This window comes from Ursus americanus, chromosome 27, assembly GCF_024610735.1.
Source record: "Ursus americanus isolate L20-20 chromosome 27, mUrsAme1.1.p, whole genome shotgun sequence".
Classification (NCBI taxonomy): Eukaryota; Metazoa; Chordata; class Mammalia; order Carnivora; family Ursidae; genus Ursus; species Ursus americanus.
Genome location: NC_142153.1, coordinates 4,331,251 through 4,351,781, shown reverse-complemented (window position 1 = coordinate 4,351,781; position 20,531 = coordinate 4,331,251). Strand labels below are relative to the sequence as shown.

The following is a 20,531-nucleotide window of genomic DNA, read 5'->3' as shown; positions in this document are numbered from 1 at the left end:
AAACCGACCAAACCTCTCTTGGTCCTTATTTTCCGTCAGCAGCCCTGACGCGGGCGTGTTCACTCGGTGCAGGCAACGTCTACGCGGAGGTTGTAGTGAAGATGAGATGGTTTCAGGGATTACAGAGCAAAAGAATTTATAAGTTCACAGTCCTTCCATGAGCCATATATGGAATATAATTGAGGCTGTGGTGGAGATAACTTGAAACTTGGGGAAGGCGGAAGAGCAGTGAGGATAGATGTTTGGATAGTAGAGCTGGAAGAGACCTTTGTGGAGATTTAGCTCAACCTCCTCACTTATTTTATTTGTTTCTTTTTAAAAGATTTTACTTACTTATTTGAGAGAGAAAGAGAGGGAGAGCAAGCACAAGCAGGGGGAGGGGCAGGGGGAGAGGAAGAACCAACTCCCTTCTGAGCAGGGAGCCTGATGTGAGGTTCCCATCCCTGGACTTTGGGATCATGACCTGAGCTGAAGGCAGACACTTACTCCACTGAACCAGCCAGGCGCCCCTTATTTTTTTTTTTTTATTTTGGGGGGGGGTGGAGGGAGAGAGAGAATCTTAAGCAGGCTCCATGCCCAGCACAGAGCCCCACGCAGGGCTTAATCCCAGGACCCTGAGATCATGACCTGAGCTGAAATCAGGGGTCAGATGCTTAACCGGCTGAGCCATCCAGGTGTGCCTCGACCTCCTCATTTATAAGAAAGAAAATAGAGGCTAAAAGAAGTGAGGGACTTGCCTGAGGCCGCAAAGCCAGCCAGTGGTCAAGTTGGGAGGAGACGCTGGTGCCCCTCCCCTGCTACACACTGTCTCTGATGGGCCGCGAAGGGAGCCAGGCCTTGCAGGCAGAAGAGGCAGAAATCCCAGGGGATGGGGACCTGCTTCGGCCTCCCTTTCCCTTCCCTGGGAGGGGACTTTCTCCACTAAGCACCTATATTAACCTCAAGAATGAAATCGAACTATTAAGGTCTCAAAACAAGCCCCAGAATTACCTCAGCCCAAAAATTAAACAAACGTCTTTAAAAGTCTTGCTGCTTTGGCAAATACGTGGAAATTTCCTTGCAGAGCAAGAGACTGAGCAGGACCAGGTCTCGCTGTTTGAAGGCGGTCGCTGCTTGGATGGCCTCTCGGCAGCCCCGCAGCTCAGCAGCACTGCAGATGCTTTTGGGAGCAGTCTGGTTTTAAAATAGCTTAAAGATGAATGGACAGTGTTTCTTCAGAACCTGGACTCTCGGTGCCCTTTACCTCGGCAAGTGAGAGTTAGCAGAGCCCAAGGAGCACACGGCCTTCTCGGGTTTTCTTTGTGCCCCCAAGGGAGTCCTGTGTGCGCCCTGTGCCGGAGCAGCTGAATTCTGACTTGTTCTCTCCCTGTTCTCACTTCCTGAGCCCTTTGCTGGCTCCCTGCCCGGCCCTGTGTGAAGGGCCGAGGCCTCCAATTCTCTCTGGCACTGGTGTCGGGCCAGACACGTAGGTGGCTTTTCCATGGCGCTGCTCAAAAACTTGCTCTCCTGGTTCGTGTGTGTGTGTGTGTGTGTTTTCATGCCTACACCCTAGAAACATTCCAAACAGAGGTGCCAAAAATCACAAGGCCCATTCTGGAACTGGTGAGTCCAGTGTATTCCTAACCGTCTGAAAGGACTCAGATCCAGCTGCGTTTCCCACACAGGTTGTGCGGACAGCTCTGTGTCGGTGGTGGGGTGGGCGCCCTATTTAACAGCGCTTACCAAGTGTGTGAACACTCTCTACTTTCCCCACTCTGTCCTCGCCTCTCAAATGACAGTGCTCGTCCTGCAGGTCATAAAGAAGGAGACTGGATTCTGGAGAGACTTTGGATTTGGGATGACCTGTCAGTACCGGTCAGACTTCATCAACATAGGTGAGTGGCCCGGCTGGCGGCAAGTCCGCGCCTCTGCTGCCACCCAGAGGCCGTCAGCCGCCCAGGAGGGAGCGGGGCAGGTTCCCGGAGTCGCGTGGCAAAGGTGGTGCCGTTTCCTAAGAATAGGCCGATCCTCTTGTCATGGACTCGGAGGCTGGACCGGGCCGAGGCTTGGGAGTGTGGACGCACGAGCCCCTCTGATCTCCAGCAGACCGTCTCGGTCACCCCAGTGCGGCACACAATCTGAGGGCAGGGGCAGGAAGGCAGCTGTGAAGCAAGTCCTCCCCCACCCTGCCCGGTGCCCCCTTCCAACCTAGCTCTGGCTCTGGTCCCTCTCACGCAGAACATTCTGGGCCTCCACAGTAGCGGGAGCCACTGAAGAAAAAGAAGGACAACATGGGGAATTTGGGAAAATCACATACCGGAAAAGATTCAAATTTCTCTCTGCAGAACCATTGAAAATTCCACTTACTACTTTAAGCTCTGACGGAGTGTGTAGTCAACACACACACACACGGGTTCTCAGAGCACCGAGAGGAAAGGTCCACAGGTTGCAGCTGAAGAGACCAAAGGGCAAAGGGACCGCACAGCGAGTGAGGGATGCGGGATGAGAACAGGGCATTTCCTGTCCCCCTTGGAAATACCACCCCACTTCCCACAGTGGCACCTGCTGATGGGCCTCAAAACAGAACAGAATTATGGATCATACATGACCAGGGCAGGGATGAACGAGCCAGAAACTGATCGTGGGCTCGGGCTCAGAGTGGACCCTGGCTTTGGGTCAGGGCAGCGCTGCCCTCACAGAGCACGGAGACTTCCGTCTCCCTGCCCCCATCTTTCTCTCTAAAGCAGGTTTCCATTTCAGGAAACTCTGTGTTTCCTTGCTCTATGTATGAGAAAAGATTATTTTGTGGTGTATGTTTATCAAATTTGAATTTATAATAAATTGGATTTTCCTAAAGATGGGGCATGGCTGCAGTTGAAACATGTGGGAATGGTAGGCTGGCGAGGGTGCCCTTCCTCCGTGAGCCAGTGATGTGACCTCAGAACCGGTCATTCTTTGCTATCTTGTATTTATTTGTAGGCATCTTTTGCACTTTCTACTTAATAATTTATAACAATAGCAATGATAACAAATCAGTTACAGCTAAGCAAACACCGCCCCTTACAGGACTCTCATTTGGTTAGGACATCTAGTTCATTTCGGGATAAAGAAACAACAACCCAAGAGAGGTGAAGTGGCTGAACCAAGACTCAGATTCCAGACCCCTGACTCAATATCATACACCTGCCCAACTTGGGGGGCAGGTCCCACAGATCACTTGCATCCTGAGCCCAGCCATGGGCAGGCTGAAGTTTTCCCCATGCATGAGCTCCCCTTCTGGGCTCAGGGACGGCCTTGCTCAGAGCAGCGCAGCTTGCGGGCTACACGGTGGCTTTGATGACAGGTGTTGAGGACGACATCACTGTCTCTCGTAGGAGTTAAATCAATCTCCTAGGTGAGAAAGGAACATGACAAAAAGGGGCAAGTCTTCTCTGCTTCTGTTTGGCTCATGGTGGGCTTTAGGTTAAGAAAAAACGTGGGCATCTCAGTTTACAAAGGTGAGCCTTCAGGGGACCATTACTCACTCTGAAGGAGTCCACTATGAAGTGAAGCCAGATTTTCTGAGCAGAACCTCAGCACGGCGAGGCCAGTCTCTTAAACATGACTCAAGTCACCAGCCTGGGGTGGACACACAGCTTTCGGGACCATTTCAGTCCATGAAAGGCAGACTGTTTTGTGGGATGTAATTTTTTTCATGCTGAGAGCCTGTTACTCTCTCAGGCGGCAAGCCCCTGCTTCACTCTGTTTGAATGACAGGAGGCCACATTCAAACAGAAACAAGAGTTTACATCCAAAGGTTTCCAGTAGGAAAGTTGGGCAGCTGCAGTTTTCCTTGCGGGTCTCAGGCCATTCCTTGGCATTGCTGCTAGCTCCTGAAAGCAGGCAGGTGCTGGGAACGAACGCTCTTTGCAGTCCTGTGATCTCGGGGGCTGGTGCTGGCTGTCACTGCCGTGAAGTCCTCCGTTCAGGATGTCTGAATCCTCTTTCCCGGAGGGACACTCTCCTCATTCGCAGGGGCAGTGAAACGTCTCCCCTAAGTGCTTCTTTTCTCCATGCAAAGTGCTGTGCTGGTGCAGACTGGGAAAGCAAATCTAGATCGGGTGGGGGCCGTGTGGCTTGGTTCAGCGGTGTGTTCTGTCCCGACAGGTGGCTTTGACTTGGACATCAAAGGCTGGGGCGGAGAGGACGTGCACCTCTATCGCAAGTATCTGCACAGCAACCTCATCGTGGTGCGGACACCTGTGCGGGGGCTCTTCCACCTCTGGCACGAGAAGCACTGCGTGGACGAGCTGGCCCCCGAGCAGTACAAGATGTGCATGCAGTCCAAGGCCATGAACGAGGCTTCCCACGGGCAGCTGGGGATGCTGGTCTTCAGGCACGAGATAGAGGCTCACCTTCGCAAACAGAAACAGAAGACGAGCAGCAAAAAAACATGAACTCCCAGGGATAGATCTGGCGAGCCGTTTTAGTTTTTTCCCTTTTGTGATTACTGAACACGTGACGGTGACAAGGAAAAGATTTCCCTAAAGGGCAAAAGAAAAAAAAAAAGAATTTGACTGATTAGTAAAAGAGAGGAGGGGAGAGAGCCTCTGATTTCTCTCTGCCTATTTGGCTGGACGCAACAGGAATTAAAATCTCCCACTTTGCCTGCAAAATTAGCCCAAATGCATCCCGCGCAGTGTCTGACAAAGGCAGTCTGATTGTGAGGTTATAAGCCCAATGGCGTGGAGGTTTTGATTGTGTTTACAGCAAAGTGAGAGCTTTTGTGCTCACTGAAATAGTCACAAATGAAGATCAGTTTTATAAAAAAGTTCTTTGGAGTGAGAGGCAGGCACATGTCTCCCCATATGAATGATTACGTGGGGAGGGCGCTAGTGCCTGGGAATGCTCGTGAGAGTCCGAGACACACTCGTGGCGATTCTTGTGAGTATATTAAGCAAAACCAAATGGACTCAAAAAGAAAAAAAAGAAACTGTTGTGTCATTTCCATCCAAGATTAACCAAAAATAATCTGCTCATCTTTTTTATTATAGTTTTAACCATCCCCACTTCTTAATTTTATTTAAAAATGCACTTTTTTTTTTGCTTATGAGTTATATTCTGCTTATTTAATTACCAATTTGCAAGCCTTACTAAGAGAGCATAAGTTAGCATACATTTTTATATCTTTTAAGAAAATACTTGTAGATGTATTATGAGAACTTTTAGTTCCGATTGAGCCCCATATCCAAGGACACGCCAATTGCTGATCCCGTCAGACACTGAATGTCAGACCTTTGGTCACCTGGAAGTCATGGTGTGGGGCTACTGATATATCAGACTTTATCCGAAGAGTATTTCCCACGAGGAGCAACTGAACACTGGAGGGAAGGAAAGATACACTTTTTACCTTAACAGAAAAGGAAACTCATTCAGACTGGTAATATCTTGATTTATTCAAAAGTCAGAGAAAACATTTTCTCCTCAGGAGAACCGGGGACCACTTTCTTACCTGTTTAAATAAACCAAAGTATACCGTGTGAACCAAACTATCTTTTTTCAAAGCAGGGTGCTCTTCCTGGCTGCTGGCTTTTATGAAAAGAAACGCAGAAAACGTATCTTGTGAAAGATCACTCCATCTGCCAGGGTCAAGTGGGATGGAAGATTTTGCTACACGTCCCCCCACCCCAGTCTAGGGGAAAGTAACGTAACTATTTTTTAAATGAAACAGTTCTACTTAGTCGCCAAGATGCTTCTGAAAATTGCATTTTATTACAGTTTCCAACTATGTAAAAAAAATACAATTAACATTGAGCAGTTTCTACATTCGTGTGAAAATTATTTATTAGCCAGCACCAGATGCATGAGCTAATTATCTGTGAGTCCTTGCCTTCTGTGTGCCCAGTCAACTCATTGTTTAAAGGCTTCAAGAACATTCGAGCTGTTGGTGTGTAAAAAAAAAAAAAAAGCATTGTATTGATTTGTACTAGTAGTTCATAAAATTTAATTAAAACACAGGACATGAATGGAAAGGTGGCATTGGACAGCTAATAAAATGTGATTTGTGGATATGATTTCTTCTTGGAGCAAGAATGCCATGTCTTTAGTTTAGGGAAAACTTTGCTTTATGTGCAGAGAGCAGGGTTCCTGCTACAGAAATTTTGGGCTAGACCGTTCTTTGTTGTGTGTGGGGGGAGGGGCTGTCCTGTGCGCTAGGCTATTTAGCAGCACCTCTGGCCTTCACCCACTGGGTCCCTGAGTATCTCTCACCCAGGTGGACAACCAAACGTCTCCAGTCATTGCCAAATGTCCCCTGGAGGGAGGGCACAAAACCACCCCCCTGCTTGAGGACCACTGGTCTAGAAGGAGAGAACCACAAGGAGCAACCTGGCTGCTAATACATTTTACTTGTCCTATTTAGTTAGAAGAAATTGAGAAATGATTTCTAAGGTCCCTTTCTAACTGGGTTTCATCTTTTCATACCCAAGGGTTGATACTAGAGATTCAGGGCACGTCTGGCCTCTCTTGCCAGTGGTTCTGATGGGACTGACCCACACCCTCCTGCCCGTATTTCCCCTGGGTCAGAGGACGCACTTCCAGGGAGACTGGCGGCAGGGAGCGAGTGTTGTGACCGTGGAGTTAGGCAGCTCTAAGCATCCTGCAGACCGTAGGCTCCGGCTGGCTGCGTTCTGTGTTTCTAACCAGCCCTTCGTGCTTCCTTCAGCAGCATATCCCAGACGCTTGAGGCAGTGAGGAAGACTTGAGTTTCAGCAGTTGGTTAAGAATTGCTGAGGGTTGGGGCGCCTGGGTGGCACAGTCGTTAAGCGTCTGCCTTTGGCTCAGGGCGTGATCCCAGCGATCTGGGATCGAGCCCCCACATCAGGCTCCTCCGCGGGAAGCCTGCTTCTTCCTCTCCCTCTCCGACTCCCCCTGCTTGTGTTCCCTCTCTCGCTGGCTGTCTCTCTCTGTCAAATAAATAAATAAAATCTTAAAAAAAAAAAAAAGAATTGCTGAGGGTTGCGGAAGAGGAAAGGAAACAGCGTAAGATGAAACTATTTCTCTCTTTTTAGAACTTAGGTAAAGCAGTTTTATCAAGAAGGAGCACTCTTCAAGCATATGTAAGAGGGGATCTGTCTTCATTTGGGCTGCTGGCCCCCAAATCTCTAGACTGGGTGGCTTAACAGCAAGGGGATGGTTCAGGTCAGGGAGGCTGAGGATGCCAGGATCAAGGTGTGGGCGGATCCAGTGTCTGGTGAGGACCCATCTCACCGTGTCCTCACAGGGCTGAGACCAGAGGGCTAGCTCTCTTCCTGTCTCAAAAGGACACTAATCCCATCATGGAGGCTCCCACCTTATGACCTAATTACCTCCCAAAGGCCTCACTTCCAAATACCATCACATGAGGGCTTCCACATCTGAATTTTGTGGGGGCACATTCAGTCCGTAGCAGGACCTGTCCTACCGTATATACAGAAGAAGGGTTGGTGCAGACCCCACTGAAACATTAAAATGAGGGGCTTGGAATTTAACCTCAGACAGCAAAGGAAAGCAGCAATGAACTCTGGCTTGAAGGACCCAGTCACACGATGTCTTCTAAAGGAAGGATACTGCCAAGGAAGCACTGAGTCTTGGGCTTGTCTGAGGTCCCTTCCCACTCTCTGCATCCCCCCTCTGTTCTTACGGTATAGAAGTCACCTAGTACGGAGCCCAGCCATCTCCCTGGAGCTGTGGTCTCTGATACAGACCTGGGTCTTCTCTGAGCTGTGGGGAGCTGACGCAGCCTGGGAGAGCTGCTCTTTTGCTCCTCTTCCCCCTCCTCACTCGGTAATGGCAGGATAGTAGCTTGAAGCTGACCAAGATGGGACCATGGAAATGGGCAATTGGCTGAGGCTACCTACCAGGAGTCCCCCTCCCCTCTCCTCCCCTCCCCCATGCCCCATCCCAGCTGGTTGTTAACTATGGACCAGCGCACCAGTGCTCCAAGTGACACACCTGTTCTCCCTTTCATCTACTTTATAGCACCTCTTTTGTAGTCCTCAGCGTGGCCAACTGGCTTCTCTCCACACAACAATGAGAGAATGGGGCCTAGGAATTTGCAACAGGTAAACAGAACTCCACACAGCCCTACTTTGAAGATTTTGTCTGACTCAAGTAGGCATCGTACACAATTCTGAAAAGTAAGAAAATGGCTTCCCAGAACCTAATCCTAATACATTTTGCTGCAGGCTAAATCTTCTAATGTCATCTAATCGTCTCTAATCTTACCAGTGGTCAGTGTGGTAGGGTAGTTCATAGCAAGGCTTCCCCAGCCTGAGTGCCTGGGCTCAAATTCTAGCTCTTTCACTGGCAACCTATGTGATCTTAAGTCAGGCACTCAGCATCTCTGTATCCCCATTTCCTCATTCAGGGCGATGAATGCAATCGCGTCTACCATGTCCTAGGGATGGAGTTTTGGACTGTTGGTGAGGTCTGGAGCCTACAGCCAAGCCATCTTTGGTGCAAAAAAGGCGGTTTTATTAAAGCACGGGAACAGGACCCATGGGCAGAAAGAGCTGCTGCCCCGGGATTGTGAGGGGCAAATGATTATATACTTTGGGGTTGGGGAAAGTAAAGATTAGAGAAATTCCAATAAAACCCAATGACGTACTGTATGTTGGCTAATTGAACTTAAATTAAATAAAATTTTAAAAAAAAGAAGGCTCACAGGATACCAAAGGACTTGCTGTTGTCAAGCTAAGGTTGTCCGTCCCTCTAGCAAGCCATTCACGTTAAGACAGCTGGGAGTTTCCTGGAGGAATGTTATACTCCACCTGCCCTGTTTGTCATGGGCTGCAGGTCATAAGGACATTTAATTTAGTTGTTTCCCCGCAACATCAGGAGCTTGCAGTAGGTATTCACACCCAGCTGTTACTATTCAACACCAGGTCCGCATTCACAGCTGTCTGTGATGTTTCCCAGCACACCCAGCACCTCTTGGGCCAATATGGCTTGCACATTAGAGATCATGAACCCATCACATGGGCATGGCTGTCCTTCATTTCTGTCATTCTGAAAATGAGTTGTCTACCTGAAGAAGGGTAACTAGGAATGTAAAATATAATGGATAATTTCTTCCTTAAATTCCACGCTCAGTAATTTGGTGTCGATGACCGCCCAGGCAGCTGAGGAGCATTAGAGATTTCTGAGGTAGGTGCAGAGCCAGGCACCTTCTGTATAGAACGCCACCCTGCTAGAGCAGATACCCTTTTCCAGGTGCAGAAACTGTGAGGAGCTCACTCAGAGGCCCGGGACAGAAAGTGGCTGGCTTCAGGCTCACCCATTATCACCCCATCCTACTGCCAGCTCCAGAAGGCTTGAAGGTCAGAGGGCGGGGGTAGGGAAGGGGGCTCTGGCCTCTGGCAAGTTCGGAGTCTGTTCTCCTGTGCCTCAGTTTCCCACCGTTGCTCTTCAGCCCACCCGAGAATCCCCTGACGGTGAATGAGAACAACACAGTGATCCAGGAACACGGAATGCACAGAGCAGGCCTCCTCCAGCTGCTCTGTGTTTCCCTGAGGGCTGAGGCTCTGAAGCCTGGGAAGCAGCCCTCCAGCGCTCTGTATGCCCCCTGTATGCCCAAGGCCTTGGACTTAAAGGCTGCGTTGAATGGGAAGAGGGAGCAGGTGGGAATACTCGCCTTTTGAAAAAGATTTGACATTGTTTCTGACACTTGCTGATCAGAGAGAATGCCCTTGGGCGGTCCCTTAAAGAGTGGGTGTGTTTTACTCCCAACACCCATCAAATCACTGGCCGCTTTGTGTGACCCATATTCTGATTAGCTTTATATTTGAATTCAAAGCTGCTTCTTCTGCAGGACCGCTCTTTCAGAGGAGGGCACAGGTCACAGCCTGGGGAGAGAAGCAGCCACTGCCTCTGGGCTGTCTCTGCCTGTCACCCATCCAGTCTCAGGGAGGACCAGGCCATCCTCAGCCGACCTCTGCCCAAGACACCAAATGTCTTTTGGTGGCTGGATGTGCAGACAGCCCGCCCGCTACTGGCGGTGCCAGGCGGGCCACTTGGTGAATGGGGCTTACTGCTCATCAACCTGAGAGGATTTCAGCTCGCTACTCCGTCCTCCTCAGCTGTTGATCCCCCAGTTTCTAACCCCACTCCTGGTCCCAGCACCGCCCCTAACCCCAGTGTTGAAAGAACTGCCACGGTCATCATCACCTGGCCTGCTAGGATGTGCAAGCCCATTTGAAATGGTTAAGAAAAATAAATACATAAAAATGGAAAACAAACAGCAAAACCCTCAAATTACATTCAAAGAAAGGCTGAAGGGAGAATGTATTTAACTACTTGTTCTTTCTTCCAGTCATTAGCCTCAAAGAGAGCCATGTAACAGGCACACTTACAGTGTGTGGGGCTGTGGGCAGCAGCAGAGAGTCGTGTGTTCGGGAAGCACTGTCTGGAGCTCCATCACACCACCGAGAGCACCTGCAAGAGGTCAGGTAAAGCCAGCCCCATGTGGTTTGGTTGTTGAGGCAGGTGTGGTGGAGGGTTACCGGGATCCTGACTCAGCTGGAAGGACGACTTTATGAAGGTACATCCTTTCAGCTGAAGGGAAATAAAATCTGATTTAGACCGACCGGGGTGGCAGGGGCTTGCCTCCCCGCCCCTGGCAGTCTGGGTTAGCACTGGCACTGCCCGACCTATTTGGGAGACAAAGCAGAGTTAATCCCAGAGGTCTCTGGGTTTGTAGTAAATCTTCTGGCCAAAAAGGCAGGTGAATACTTGAGGGTTTGTAATCAGGAATTCCTGAACAACTGAATCAATTTGTCAATGACCAATCTGGGGTAAAGACTGGTCACTGCTAACTTCGGGGTTGTCAAAATTCGACATTAAGAGAATGCCCTCTGCCATTTCTAATCCAGACTAAGGTGGCCATGTCTCTGCAAGCCATTTCAACCGGCTAATATATTCTGTGATTCCCTATTGTATCCCTTACTCTAAAAGATTCCCTTTCCCCCTGAAAATTCATCCCAGAAACTCTAGCAAATGGGCCACTGGTATACACGGCCCGTGGGTTATATAAACTGAGTTCATAGCAGAGGAGCATGTGTGCATGAATCCTGGCTTTGTTGGACCCAAGAGGCTTTACATATTTCTTTTCTAAGCTCAGAATCCAATGGGTGACTTGGGTCACTCCTGTTTGAGAGCTGAAGCTCAGACAGGCTTAGTATTGTTTTTCTTTTAAGATTCCACACAGCTAGGGGGCGCCTGAGTGGCTCAGTCAGTTAAACTTCTGCCTTTGGCTCAGGTCATAATCCCAGGGTCCTGGGATTGAGCCCTTTGTCGGGAACCCTGCTCAGCAGGGAGTCTGCTTCTCCCTCTCCCTCTGACTTGTGCTCGCTCTCTCTCCCTAATATGAACAAATAATCTTAAAAAAAAAAAAAAAAAAAGCCCACACAGCTGGTTAGTGATATAGCCAGGACTGAAGCCTAAACCTGCTAGACTTTCTACTACACTGAGCTCACTCACGACCGAACAATGTGTTTTTGCCACACAATAAAAAGAGCACTTTTGTCCTGTAAGGCTGCTGAGCATTTTCAATCTGGGGCAGAAGTAGGAAGCACGAGGATCCGGCAGAGGGACAGAAGCAAGCATAGCAAGTACACTGGAAATAGAAGGCTCGCGTCCACAGTGGAGGCAGTGAGCGCAAAATGAACACTGCAGAATGTCGAGTCTGTGATGCGGAAGGGAAGGAGAGGAGAAGCTGTTGGAAAATACAGCAGAAAAGGAGGGAGAGAGGAAAATGATGAGGAGATTACAGAAATGGAAAGCAGATGGGAGACATGCAAGGAGGATTTGTGGCCACTCCTAAGGAGGGAAAGCGCAAGTCGAACAGATGTCTTCTTTAAAGACGTAACTGTAGAAACTTGCCTTCAGAAAGACCTATGGGATGCAGTCTGCACGTATTTACCATGTTCTTGGCAAGAAGGAAAGCCCAGAGGCCCCGTGAGACACATCCACGCACCTCTGGAGGTCATCTTTGTGTCTCCTGTGGGTCAAATGGCAGGTGTCCCAAGGAGGCTGTGTGTGAGGCCCGTCGCATGTGCTTGAACTCCGGGCCTCTGCAGGAAGTGGCCACTGCAGAACTTTCGGCCATGAATTCTTACCTTTTTTTAATCTAAAAGCATATTTGTGCCACGTTAGCACATGCCATTCATTTACACTTAAAAGGACGGTTAATTCCAAGGTGTGGCTCAGACAGGCAATTTTTGATAGAAATGCCCCTAAGATATTTTAAGTGACCTATCCATGCCCCATTTTCACTTTTTCTCCTTTTTCTTCTTAACTCTTCCTGTGTTTTTCCTCTTCTTGGTATAAGGTTTGAGCCCACTAGCACTTCTTGGCGTTGCTTAGCTGTGCTGGTGCCACTGACGGACAAAGTGACTTCCATGTGCATCCTCCTATAGCAGGGGAGGGGAGGAGACCAGAGCCAGGTGACCTGATGGGGCGTTAATGATCGTGAGGGTCTGGCAGTAGGGCTTGGCAGCCACAGAGGCTGGGATGACTGTAAGAGATTCTAGAATCTTAGTGAGGGAGTTGAGAAAGAAAGGAATTGATGTGGGCACAGTCCTAAAGAGGTAGGCAGAGAGGAGTGCCTGGGGCTGGAACCCGGACAGTAACAGCAGGGAACACCCTAGACCAAGAAACCCTACGCAGGCCCGGGGGCTGGGCTTGTTGAGGCAACAGAAGAGGGGCGCAGGACCAGGGTTTGAACGTCCTTGCCTTAGGCCATAACTAGGGTCAGACATAGGGAGACTGTATCTAATAGCTGGGCTAGGATGAGAATTCAGGCTTCCTCAACCCCATTTGGTTTTAATCACTTTCTGAATTCTGTACCATTCTCTCTCCCTAAGAATTTCAAGTATCACTGCTGGCCACGATATCATCAAGCAATGGACAGTTTATTCCTGTGATTATTAATAACCAACAGGATAAAAAGTACAGAACTCAGATCTGCTCCCCCTTGTACTATTAGGTTAGTTCAGTCAGGTCATTTCCCATTTACTAAGTCATCCCACAGTAGGATGTTAGTGTCATTATATATGGATATGACTATACTTATTTCCTCCAAAATAATTTTAGGCAGAGGCTGATGCTGGAATCATATGTCTTCATAATGATTAGTGACGACAGGGCACTTTTCTATTCATTTCAGAACTTTTAAGATTTCAGAACTAGATGAAATTAATAAAAATAAGCTAGTAAAAGCACCTTCTTTTAATTAAAATAGAACTACTATATGACCCAGCACTTCTACTGGGTATTTATCCAAAGAAAACAGAAAGACCCATTCGAAAAGATACATGTACCCCCTAGGTTCCTTGTAGCATTACTGACAGTAGCCAAGATAATGGAAGCACCCTTGGTGTCCAACAGTACATGAATGATAAAAAGAGGTGGTGTATATACACAATGGAATATTACTTGGCCATAACAAAGAATGAGATCTTGCCATTTCAACACAGATGGACCTTGATGGTGTTATGCTAAGAGAAATACATCAGAGACAGACAAATACCCTATGGTTTCACTTATATGTGCAATCTAAACAACAAACAAAACCAAGCCAAACTCCTAGATACAGAGAACAGACTGGTGGTTGCCAGAGGGAAGGAAGGCTGGGGTGGGGGGAAGTGGGAGGGAAGTCAAAGTGGGTGGGCAAAGAAGGGAGTCAACGGGTACGGGCTTCCAGTTATAAAATAAATAAGTCATGGGTATGTACAGCATGGTGACAATAGTGGGTAATGCTAGAGCACATATTTAGAAGTTGCTAAAAGAGTAAATCTTAAAAGTTATCACAAGAAAAAAATTTCATAACTTTGTAAGGTGATGAATGGTAATTAGACTTACAGTGGTGATCATTTCACAGTCAAACATTTCAAATGTCAAATCGTTATGTTGTACACCTGAAACTAATTTAATGTTAAATGTCAAGTACACCTCAATTAAAAAATACCTTTTTTTTTAATTAGAAGTGAAAACTGAAGTTCAGAGAGCTACTGGTGGGAAGATATGGGTCCTGTGCGGTCTTTGCAATTCTAAAATGTGATGGCTGTTGAATCACAGAAATGACAGCTCAAGACAAGTCATCTTGGACAAATGTTTCATTGACCGCTGTCTCTCAGACTATAGAGACACGCGGGACATTTCAGGTTAACACTTCACAATGATCTGTGTTTAAAAACTTTCTCATGAAAGCGCACACACGCACCCATACACACTCCCACATATACACACGTACCCCACCCTCTTCTCTGGTTACATTTTACACTGTCAGTGAGTGTTTTACACAACCAGCAACCTCATGAACAAACTGCCACAACGTCTGCTTCCTTTGAAAAACTGCTGACGCTGGGCCTAGGCCTGGAGTGCAAGGAAACCTCCATCCTCCCAGAAGACGACTCGGCTCAGAGCATCCTGGACGCGGGGCAGAGCCCAGCCCCCTCGCTGGGCCCGCCGAGAGCTGCTTGCCGGTGGGGCGTGCGGATGCAGCGGGGCATAAGATTCCTGATGGAGCAAACTGCACCCCAGAGCGGAGCAGAGCCGGCTGGGCGCTTACTGTCCTCTCCCCTCTTCTTTCCTTAGCAGGAGGGCAGGCAGTAGAGCCACAGATGGTACGTGATGCCCATCAGCTTCTGTAATGACGTGAACTTCTGTGTGAGTTTCCAAGGGCTGCTCTAAGAAATTACCGTAAACTCAGTGGCTTAAGACAACAGAAATTTATTCTCTTATAAATCTGGAGGCTCGAAGTCTGAAACCAAGTGTCAGCAAGGCCACATTCCCCTCTAAGGCTCCAGGGAGGGTCCTGGCTTGTGGGGGCGGCCAGCACTCCTTGGCATTCCCTGGCTTGCAGCCGCATCACCAGTCTGTGCCTCTGTGGTCCCATGGCCACCTCCCCTCTGGGGGTCTCTGTTCCCCAATCCCTCTCTCCCTATAAGGCTGCCAGTCCTTGGGTGGAGGGTCCACCTGAGTTCAGGAGGAACTCATCTTCACTTGATCACATCGGCAAAGACCCTCTTCCCAACTAAGGTCACATTCACAGGTACCAGGGTTTGGGACTTCCACCTATCTTCCTGGGGACACCATCCCACCCAGGACAAGTAGTCCTGCAACAGCGCACCCTCTGTGCTGGTCTGTCAGCACTAACACACAGCACCTCGCGTGTGCGCGTGCTTCACCCTTGGGGGTGTGCTCTCGGAGGGAGCCAGAGTGGACAGGGCGAGCACTGTCCTGTTGTCCAGAACGAGGAAACGCCCACTCCCTACAGTCCGCAGTATTTCCTGCCGCGTTAAGCCTCTCCTCCTACAGTTTTAACTCCTCATTCAGTTTACATTCCCAACTTTGGTTTTTCCATGTCTTTTCCTTACTGCCTCCAACATGCATAATAAATGAAGTGTGTTTGCAGGGTTGTTTCAGCCACCAGTGAAGCCTTTTCTGCCAGCTCCCCGAAGCCAACACGGAACTTAATATAAACACAGTCCTGAGACATTTTGAAATGATGCAAAGAGGGACCATAGAGGTCATAAGATAGTTCACAGCAGCTACTGGTTTTTGAAGTACGCCTTAATTCCGAAAAGGTTTCAATTTCTTCTTTGTTCATTTTATATACATCATTAAGGTTGTATCCTTCATGTTAGGTAGTTGCTGAAATTGGGGATCATCTCCCTTTACGTTCGGAGTGAATAAACTCCAGCATTTGTGCAGAAGAGAGATTTCCATGGGGCTCCCGGGGCACTTCCCGGTGATCAGTGTTGGCTCTGCTGCAGGCTAACTTTGGCTTCACGCACAAAGGTCTAGTTCAGCAGCGTTGACCCAGAGGAAAGGCCGGCTGGAGGGTGCGGGATGACATGACGGAGGCTGTCACTCGAAGAGCTCCAGGTAGTCGGGCGGCCCGTCCTGCTGACCGCAGGGGTACAGAAGGAGCTCTTTCCCCAGGGAAGTTATGGGTTCCTCCTGTGAATCAGAAGGCAGAGATCAGACTGGGCTGTGGGTGGGCAGGTTGTTAGGACAATAGAGATAAGAAGGCCGTGCCCTTCCCTGCCTCCTCAGAGTACATAACTTCTTGTTTGCCCTTGATTTACATGAAGCTTTATTGGTTTATGACAGTCTTAAAAGAGATTTTTCTCATCTGCAATTTACCAGGTACTCCTTTTCCCTCCTGGACTTGACTTCTCACTGAGTGTGGTCTCAGATGTGATCAGTGTGTGCACAGACTTTTAGCATCTCCTACATTCTCTGCCCAGCGCATTCTCCCTGAGTATGAGGAGGAACTAGGTTCAGTGATAAAGGAAATGCAATTAAGAATCCTGATTATCCGGAAGAATTAGCAAAGACTAATCCCCTGTTACTCATCTCAACCTTTTTCCTTGTAATTGCCTTCCATTGCTAGAGCTGCTGCAGGACAACAAGGCACAGAGCCCACGCGGTCCGCAGACCGGTTCACCTTGTGGTAGTCCACCAGCGCCGCCAGGGTGGCGTGCCGCAGCCGGTCCACGCCCAGGAAGCTGTAGGAGTCTGCCGAGGCGTCTATGAGGAAATGCTTACAGCCGTGCTCAGAGACGTAGGACAGGGCATAGCCTCTGATCCTTTCACTGACGCGGATCAGAAAACTGCCCGGCTCGCATGTGCTCAGAAGCTCATTTGCTCTCCTTAACGTAAGAATCCCTGTGGGAAAGAAAAGCAGGTGTCTCAGCCCAATCATTTCCAGAACTGTCTTCCGTTACTATAGCTGTGTGGATAAAGTTTAGTAAAAAGGAAGAGCAATTCAAGTCCATTTTGGACTTAAGAATATAGTACAGTATCATTCATCTTCTGGTATTCGGCAACTGGGCAAGCAGGGTAGGTGACAGCAGCCAACGGATAATAGAAATAAGAGTGTCAGTGTTCAACCTTCAGAATACATGGCCACCTGTGCACCCGGTTATAACACCACAGGTGTTAGGCGGCTCTGAGTCTGGTAGGACCCTTCACAGGCGTCCCGGAAGCATTCGAGCTGGAAGGGGACTGGAAGGGGACTGGAAGGTATCCTCCTCGGCTTCTTGATGAGGACTCTGTGGCCTGGAGTGTGATCCTGCCTGGTCTTAAACAGTGGTTCTCCCCCAGGACAACATCTGGAAATGTCTGAGAGACATTTTGGTTGTCGGGGGCAGAGGATGCTATGGGCGTCCAGTGCACAGAGGCCGGGGACACTGCTAAACCCCCTACAGAGCACAGGACAGCTTCGCACTACAAAGGATCGTCCAACCCAAATATCAATAGTGCTGCGCTGAGTAGCCTGGTCTCGGAGTCCGCAAGTTAGTAATAGAACCAGGAGGGACCCAGGTCTACAAGTCTTTCTACCGTAGTTACTCCTAAAGGATGCTGCAGTGGCATTTAAAGGAGTAGAAGTATATACACATATGTATATATGGATACACATATGCTCATATATTATATCTTCATATATGTCTGCCTTCATATATATTCAAAATAAAACTCTTCATTTATATGAAGTTTTATATGTATATATACGTTAGAGGCCTCATGAATTCACACTAATTCAGACCAGCTTTTCTCCCAACTAGTCCCAACTCATGAGGTTTGACTCCTATCCCCGATTTCCCTTCTTATTCCTACGGTAGTCCATCAGACGAATCGGTGGTGTTGTGAGACATGCAGAGAGCGCACGACACAACATGGAGAGAAGGTGGAGTCATTCACCACATCAGCAGGCTCAGATTCGGGAGGACGAGCAGCATTCTCCCCGTGATCCCGTTCACCTCGGTAGACAGAAGCTCTTACTTCTCCTGTTCCACAGTTAGCTCCATATTGATACTCTGTACCTTACCATCAGGGAAACCCCCCCAAAAACCCTCCTGGTGAAAAGGCAATGGATGGGTGATTATAGCCCTTTAGTCGTGCTGTTAGTAAAGTTAATCCAGAATAGAACCCTGATTACCCAGATTATGACATCAAATAAAAGCATTGCTACTTTCTAGGGTGCCCGGGTGGTGTAGTAGGTTGAGCTTGATTCTTGATTTCAGCTCAGGTTGTGGTCTCAGGGTCATGAGATTGAGCCCCGCATTGGGCCTCGTGCTAAGTGTGGAGTCTGCTTAAGATTCTCTCTCCCTCTCCCTCTGCCCCTCCCCCCTGCTGTCGCACCTGCTCGCTCTCTCTCTCTCTCAAATAAATGCATCTTTTTTAAAAAAGCCATCTCTATTTTATTTTTTGTAAGTAGACCTTTAATAAAGAGGGGAATAAAAAGTCACCAGTTCTCTCCTAGCCAAGACCAACCAACCAGCCCTTCTGCCTTCTCTTCTCCCATGTACTTTTCGGGAGGCCCCAGGACTGCACCTCAAAGTCACAGTGTTCAACCCCTGTGAGGCTCAACCCCAGTGAAACACCAGGATTAGAACTGGGGGTGTTGAAACGGCTTGGCAGATCCCCCCACTCCCAGATAGGAACTATCCCTGGAAGAGTCCTGGCCTCTCTTCTGAGATCTCCAGCTCGACTGCACCGAGGCCCAGCAAGGTTACCGATGACTGTGCATTATTTGCATCACCTCCAGTTACCCTCCTGCCCTTTCTTTGATGCGACGTGGGCCAATGGAAACTGCAGGCACCGCCGACACTGAGTGAGCCTCCTGGGTCAGCTGCTGCACTGTCCACTTCAGGTGCTCAAGGGGTGCCCATATAAGCTGCAACAGGTACGGACTGCTGCTTCCGTTGGTCTGTTCTACCTTTCTAAACACACCCAAGCCTCTTGACAAATTACAGATGACAACCATAATCTGAAACAAGGCAACAGGTAACCAGCCTACCCCAGGACTAAACATGACTGAAGTTTCAAGACTCGGCATTTGATTGTCGATGAAACCAGGGATATTTTTCACTGAACACTGAAAACTCCCCTTCGGAGGTGAGTGAAGGAGAAGCAAGCGCTCTGGAAAAAAGATTTCTCTCTTCTTCCAGACTTACTGACAGGCTAACTCTGAAATTCCAAGTTACTTCAACAGATGGGGTAGATGTTATAATTTATAACATCGGCATGTTATCCAGATGGATTTAGGTTCCTAAAATGAAAGCTATTCTGGAAAATTATAACCGAACCTGGATTAAGTTAGGTTAAGTTCCTCCTAAAATCAGGTCAGATAGTAGCTCTAAATCAAACTTCCCGAGAGCCTCTCAAACCGTATCATTGCCCACGACATGCAGGTCTTGGTGCTGTGTAACCTCCAGAGACAGCAGAACACAATGAAATGATTTTGTGGCAATCATAAGTCATAACGGTTGAGTACACAGTGGTTCTGACGGCTGGTTCAGAAGTGAAGTGTGTGGAGACCACACTTTGTTCTTTCTGCTTCACCACAGCATTATCGTTCCTGAAGAGCATCCTCTTTTGGCTCATCTGATGATACTGGTCCATGTACTATTTGTCACGATTCCATTGAAGGCGGAGAGGCTTGGCTATGATTGCTGCCTGCAAAGAGCGTTCTTGACCACAAAGCCAAAATCCAGGGTTAGATATTAATCGCTGTGGACTCGGGCAATCTCCTTACCCTGGTGCATGACTCTAAGAATTCTGAAGCAGTGGTCTTCATCCAGCTCCCTAAAGGCAGTGACGCCTCCAGGCAGCCTTCCTCTGACCAGCTCCCTCCACATGTATTATAAGAACCAAGCCTATGTGAGTTCACAGGAGGATTTCTGTTCTAGCGACGAGGAGTAAATAAAAAGCTTTCTTTTACTTCATCAATTTTTGAAATGAGCCAGATCTTCCCCCAGCACTGCTCTATTTTAAGCTGCATCCAGGCGGGGGGTGCCAGAACAACTACAGTCTAGAAGAAAGCAGATGTCACTCCGTAAGCAAGGTCTTACTGGAGAGCTTCTGCCTCTTGAAGAGCCGGGGGCAGAGCTGGCTACAACCCCTGAGAGCCTCAACACCCAGCCTGGAGGTTCACAACAGCAGGAGTTGGGGGGGAGCAGAGAGGAACGTCCCACTCCTTTCTATGTACGATGCCAGGGCACGCTCTAGGACAGTGCTATTCAACAGAATTTTCTGTGGCAATGGAAATGCCTGGGCTGGCCATGTGGAAGCCATTAGCCACACGTGGCTACTGAGTACCTGAAATGTAGCTAGTGTGACTCAACCTTTCATTTTATTTGATTTTAATTAATTTTGGTGTAAAGAGTCACATATAACTAGTGGTACCATATTGGACAGCACAGCTTTAAACCCACTGGAGTGAGGGGAAAGCTCCATGACAGGCCCAGGAGGACTATTTTTGCACAAAAGAGGGTGAATAGACCCTAAGAGACTTGAAATAACTCAGAAACCCTAGCATCGCCCTCGGAAATCCAAGTGGCAGCAGCCACCCTACAGAAGGAGGACAGGTCAGTGGGATGCCCTTCTCCTCGACTTCCTTCTGGAAAATACCTACTCGTTCTCCAAGATGCAACTCAATAGCATGAAGTTTTTTGACTTCTCCCTGAGCAGTAAGTCAAGGTTCCTCTATACCTGCTGAGCACATTCCCACCTCCACCTGAGAC

General features: G+C 48.5%; 2 protein-coding genes across 8 annotated transcripts in view; one reads left to right on the top strand and one right to left on the bottom strand.

Annotated features, from left to right (window-relative positions):
* CSGALNACT1 (chondroitin sulfate N-acetylgalactosaminyltransferase 1) overlaps window positions 1-6,032 on the top strand; it is a 326,446-nt gene extending 320,414 nt beyond the window's left edge. For both annotated transcript variants that reach the window (XM_045779172.2, XM_045779171.2), the window contains exons 8-9: window positions 1,793-1,874; window positions 4,126-6,032. In XM_045779172.2, coding sequence (XP_045635128.1) covers window positions 1,793-1,874; window positions 4,126-4,415 — 372 coding nt within the window. In that variant the 3' untranslated portion in view covers window positions 4,416-6,032. The remainder of the gene's footprint in view (window positions 1-1,792; window positions 1,875-4,125) is intronic.
* Window positions 6,033-14,096: 8,064 nt separating this feature from the next.
* The window catches only part of SH2D4A (SH2 domain containing 4A), a 59,738-nt gene continuing 53,303 nt past the window's right edge, over window positions 14,097-20,531 (bottom strand). For all 6 annotated transcript variants that reach the window (XM_045779116.2, XM_087856339.1, XM_045779117.2 and 3 more), the window contains 2 exons: window positions 16,451-16,671; window positions 14,097-15,960 (listed from right to left, as the gene is read on the bottom strand). In XM_045779116.2, coding sequence (XP_045635072.1) covers window positions 15,868-15,960; window positions 16,451-16,671 — 314 coding nt within the window. In that variant the 3' untranslated portion in view covers window positions 14,097-15,867. The remainder of the gene's footprint in view (window positions 15,961-16,450; window positions 16,672-20,531) is intronic.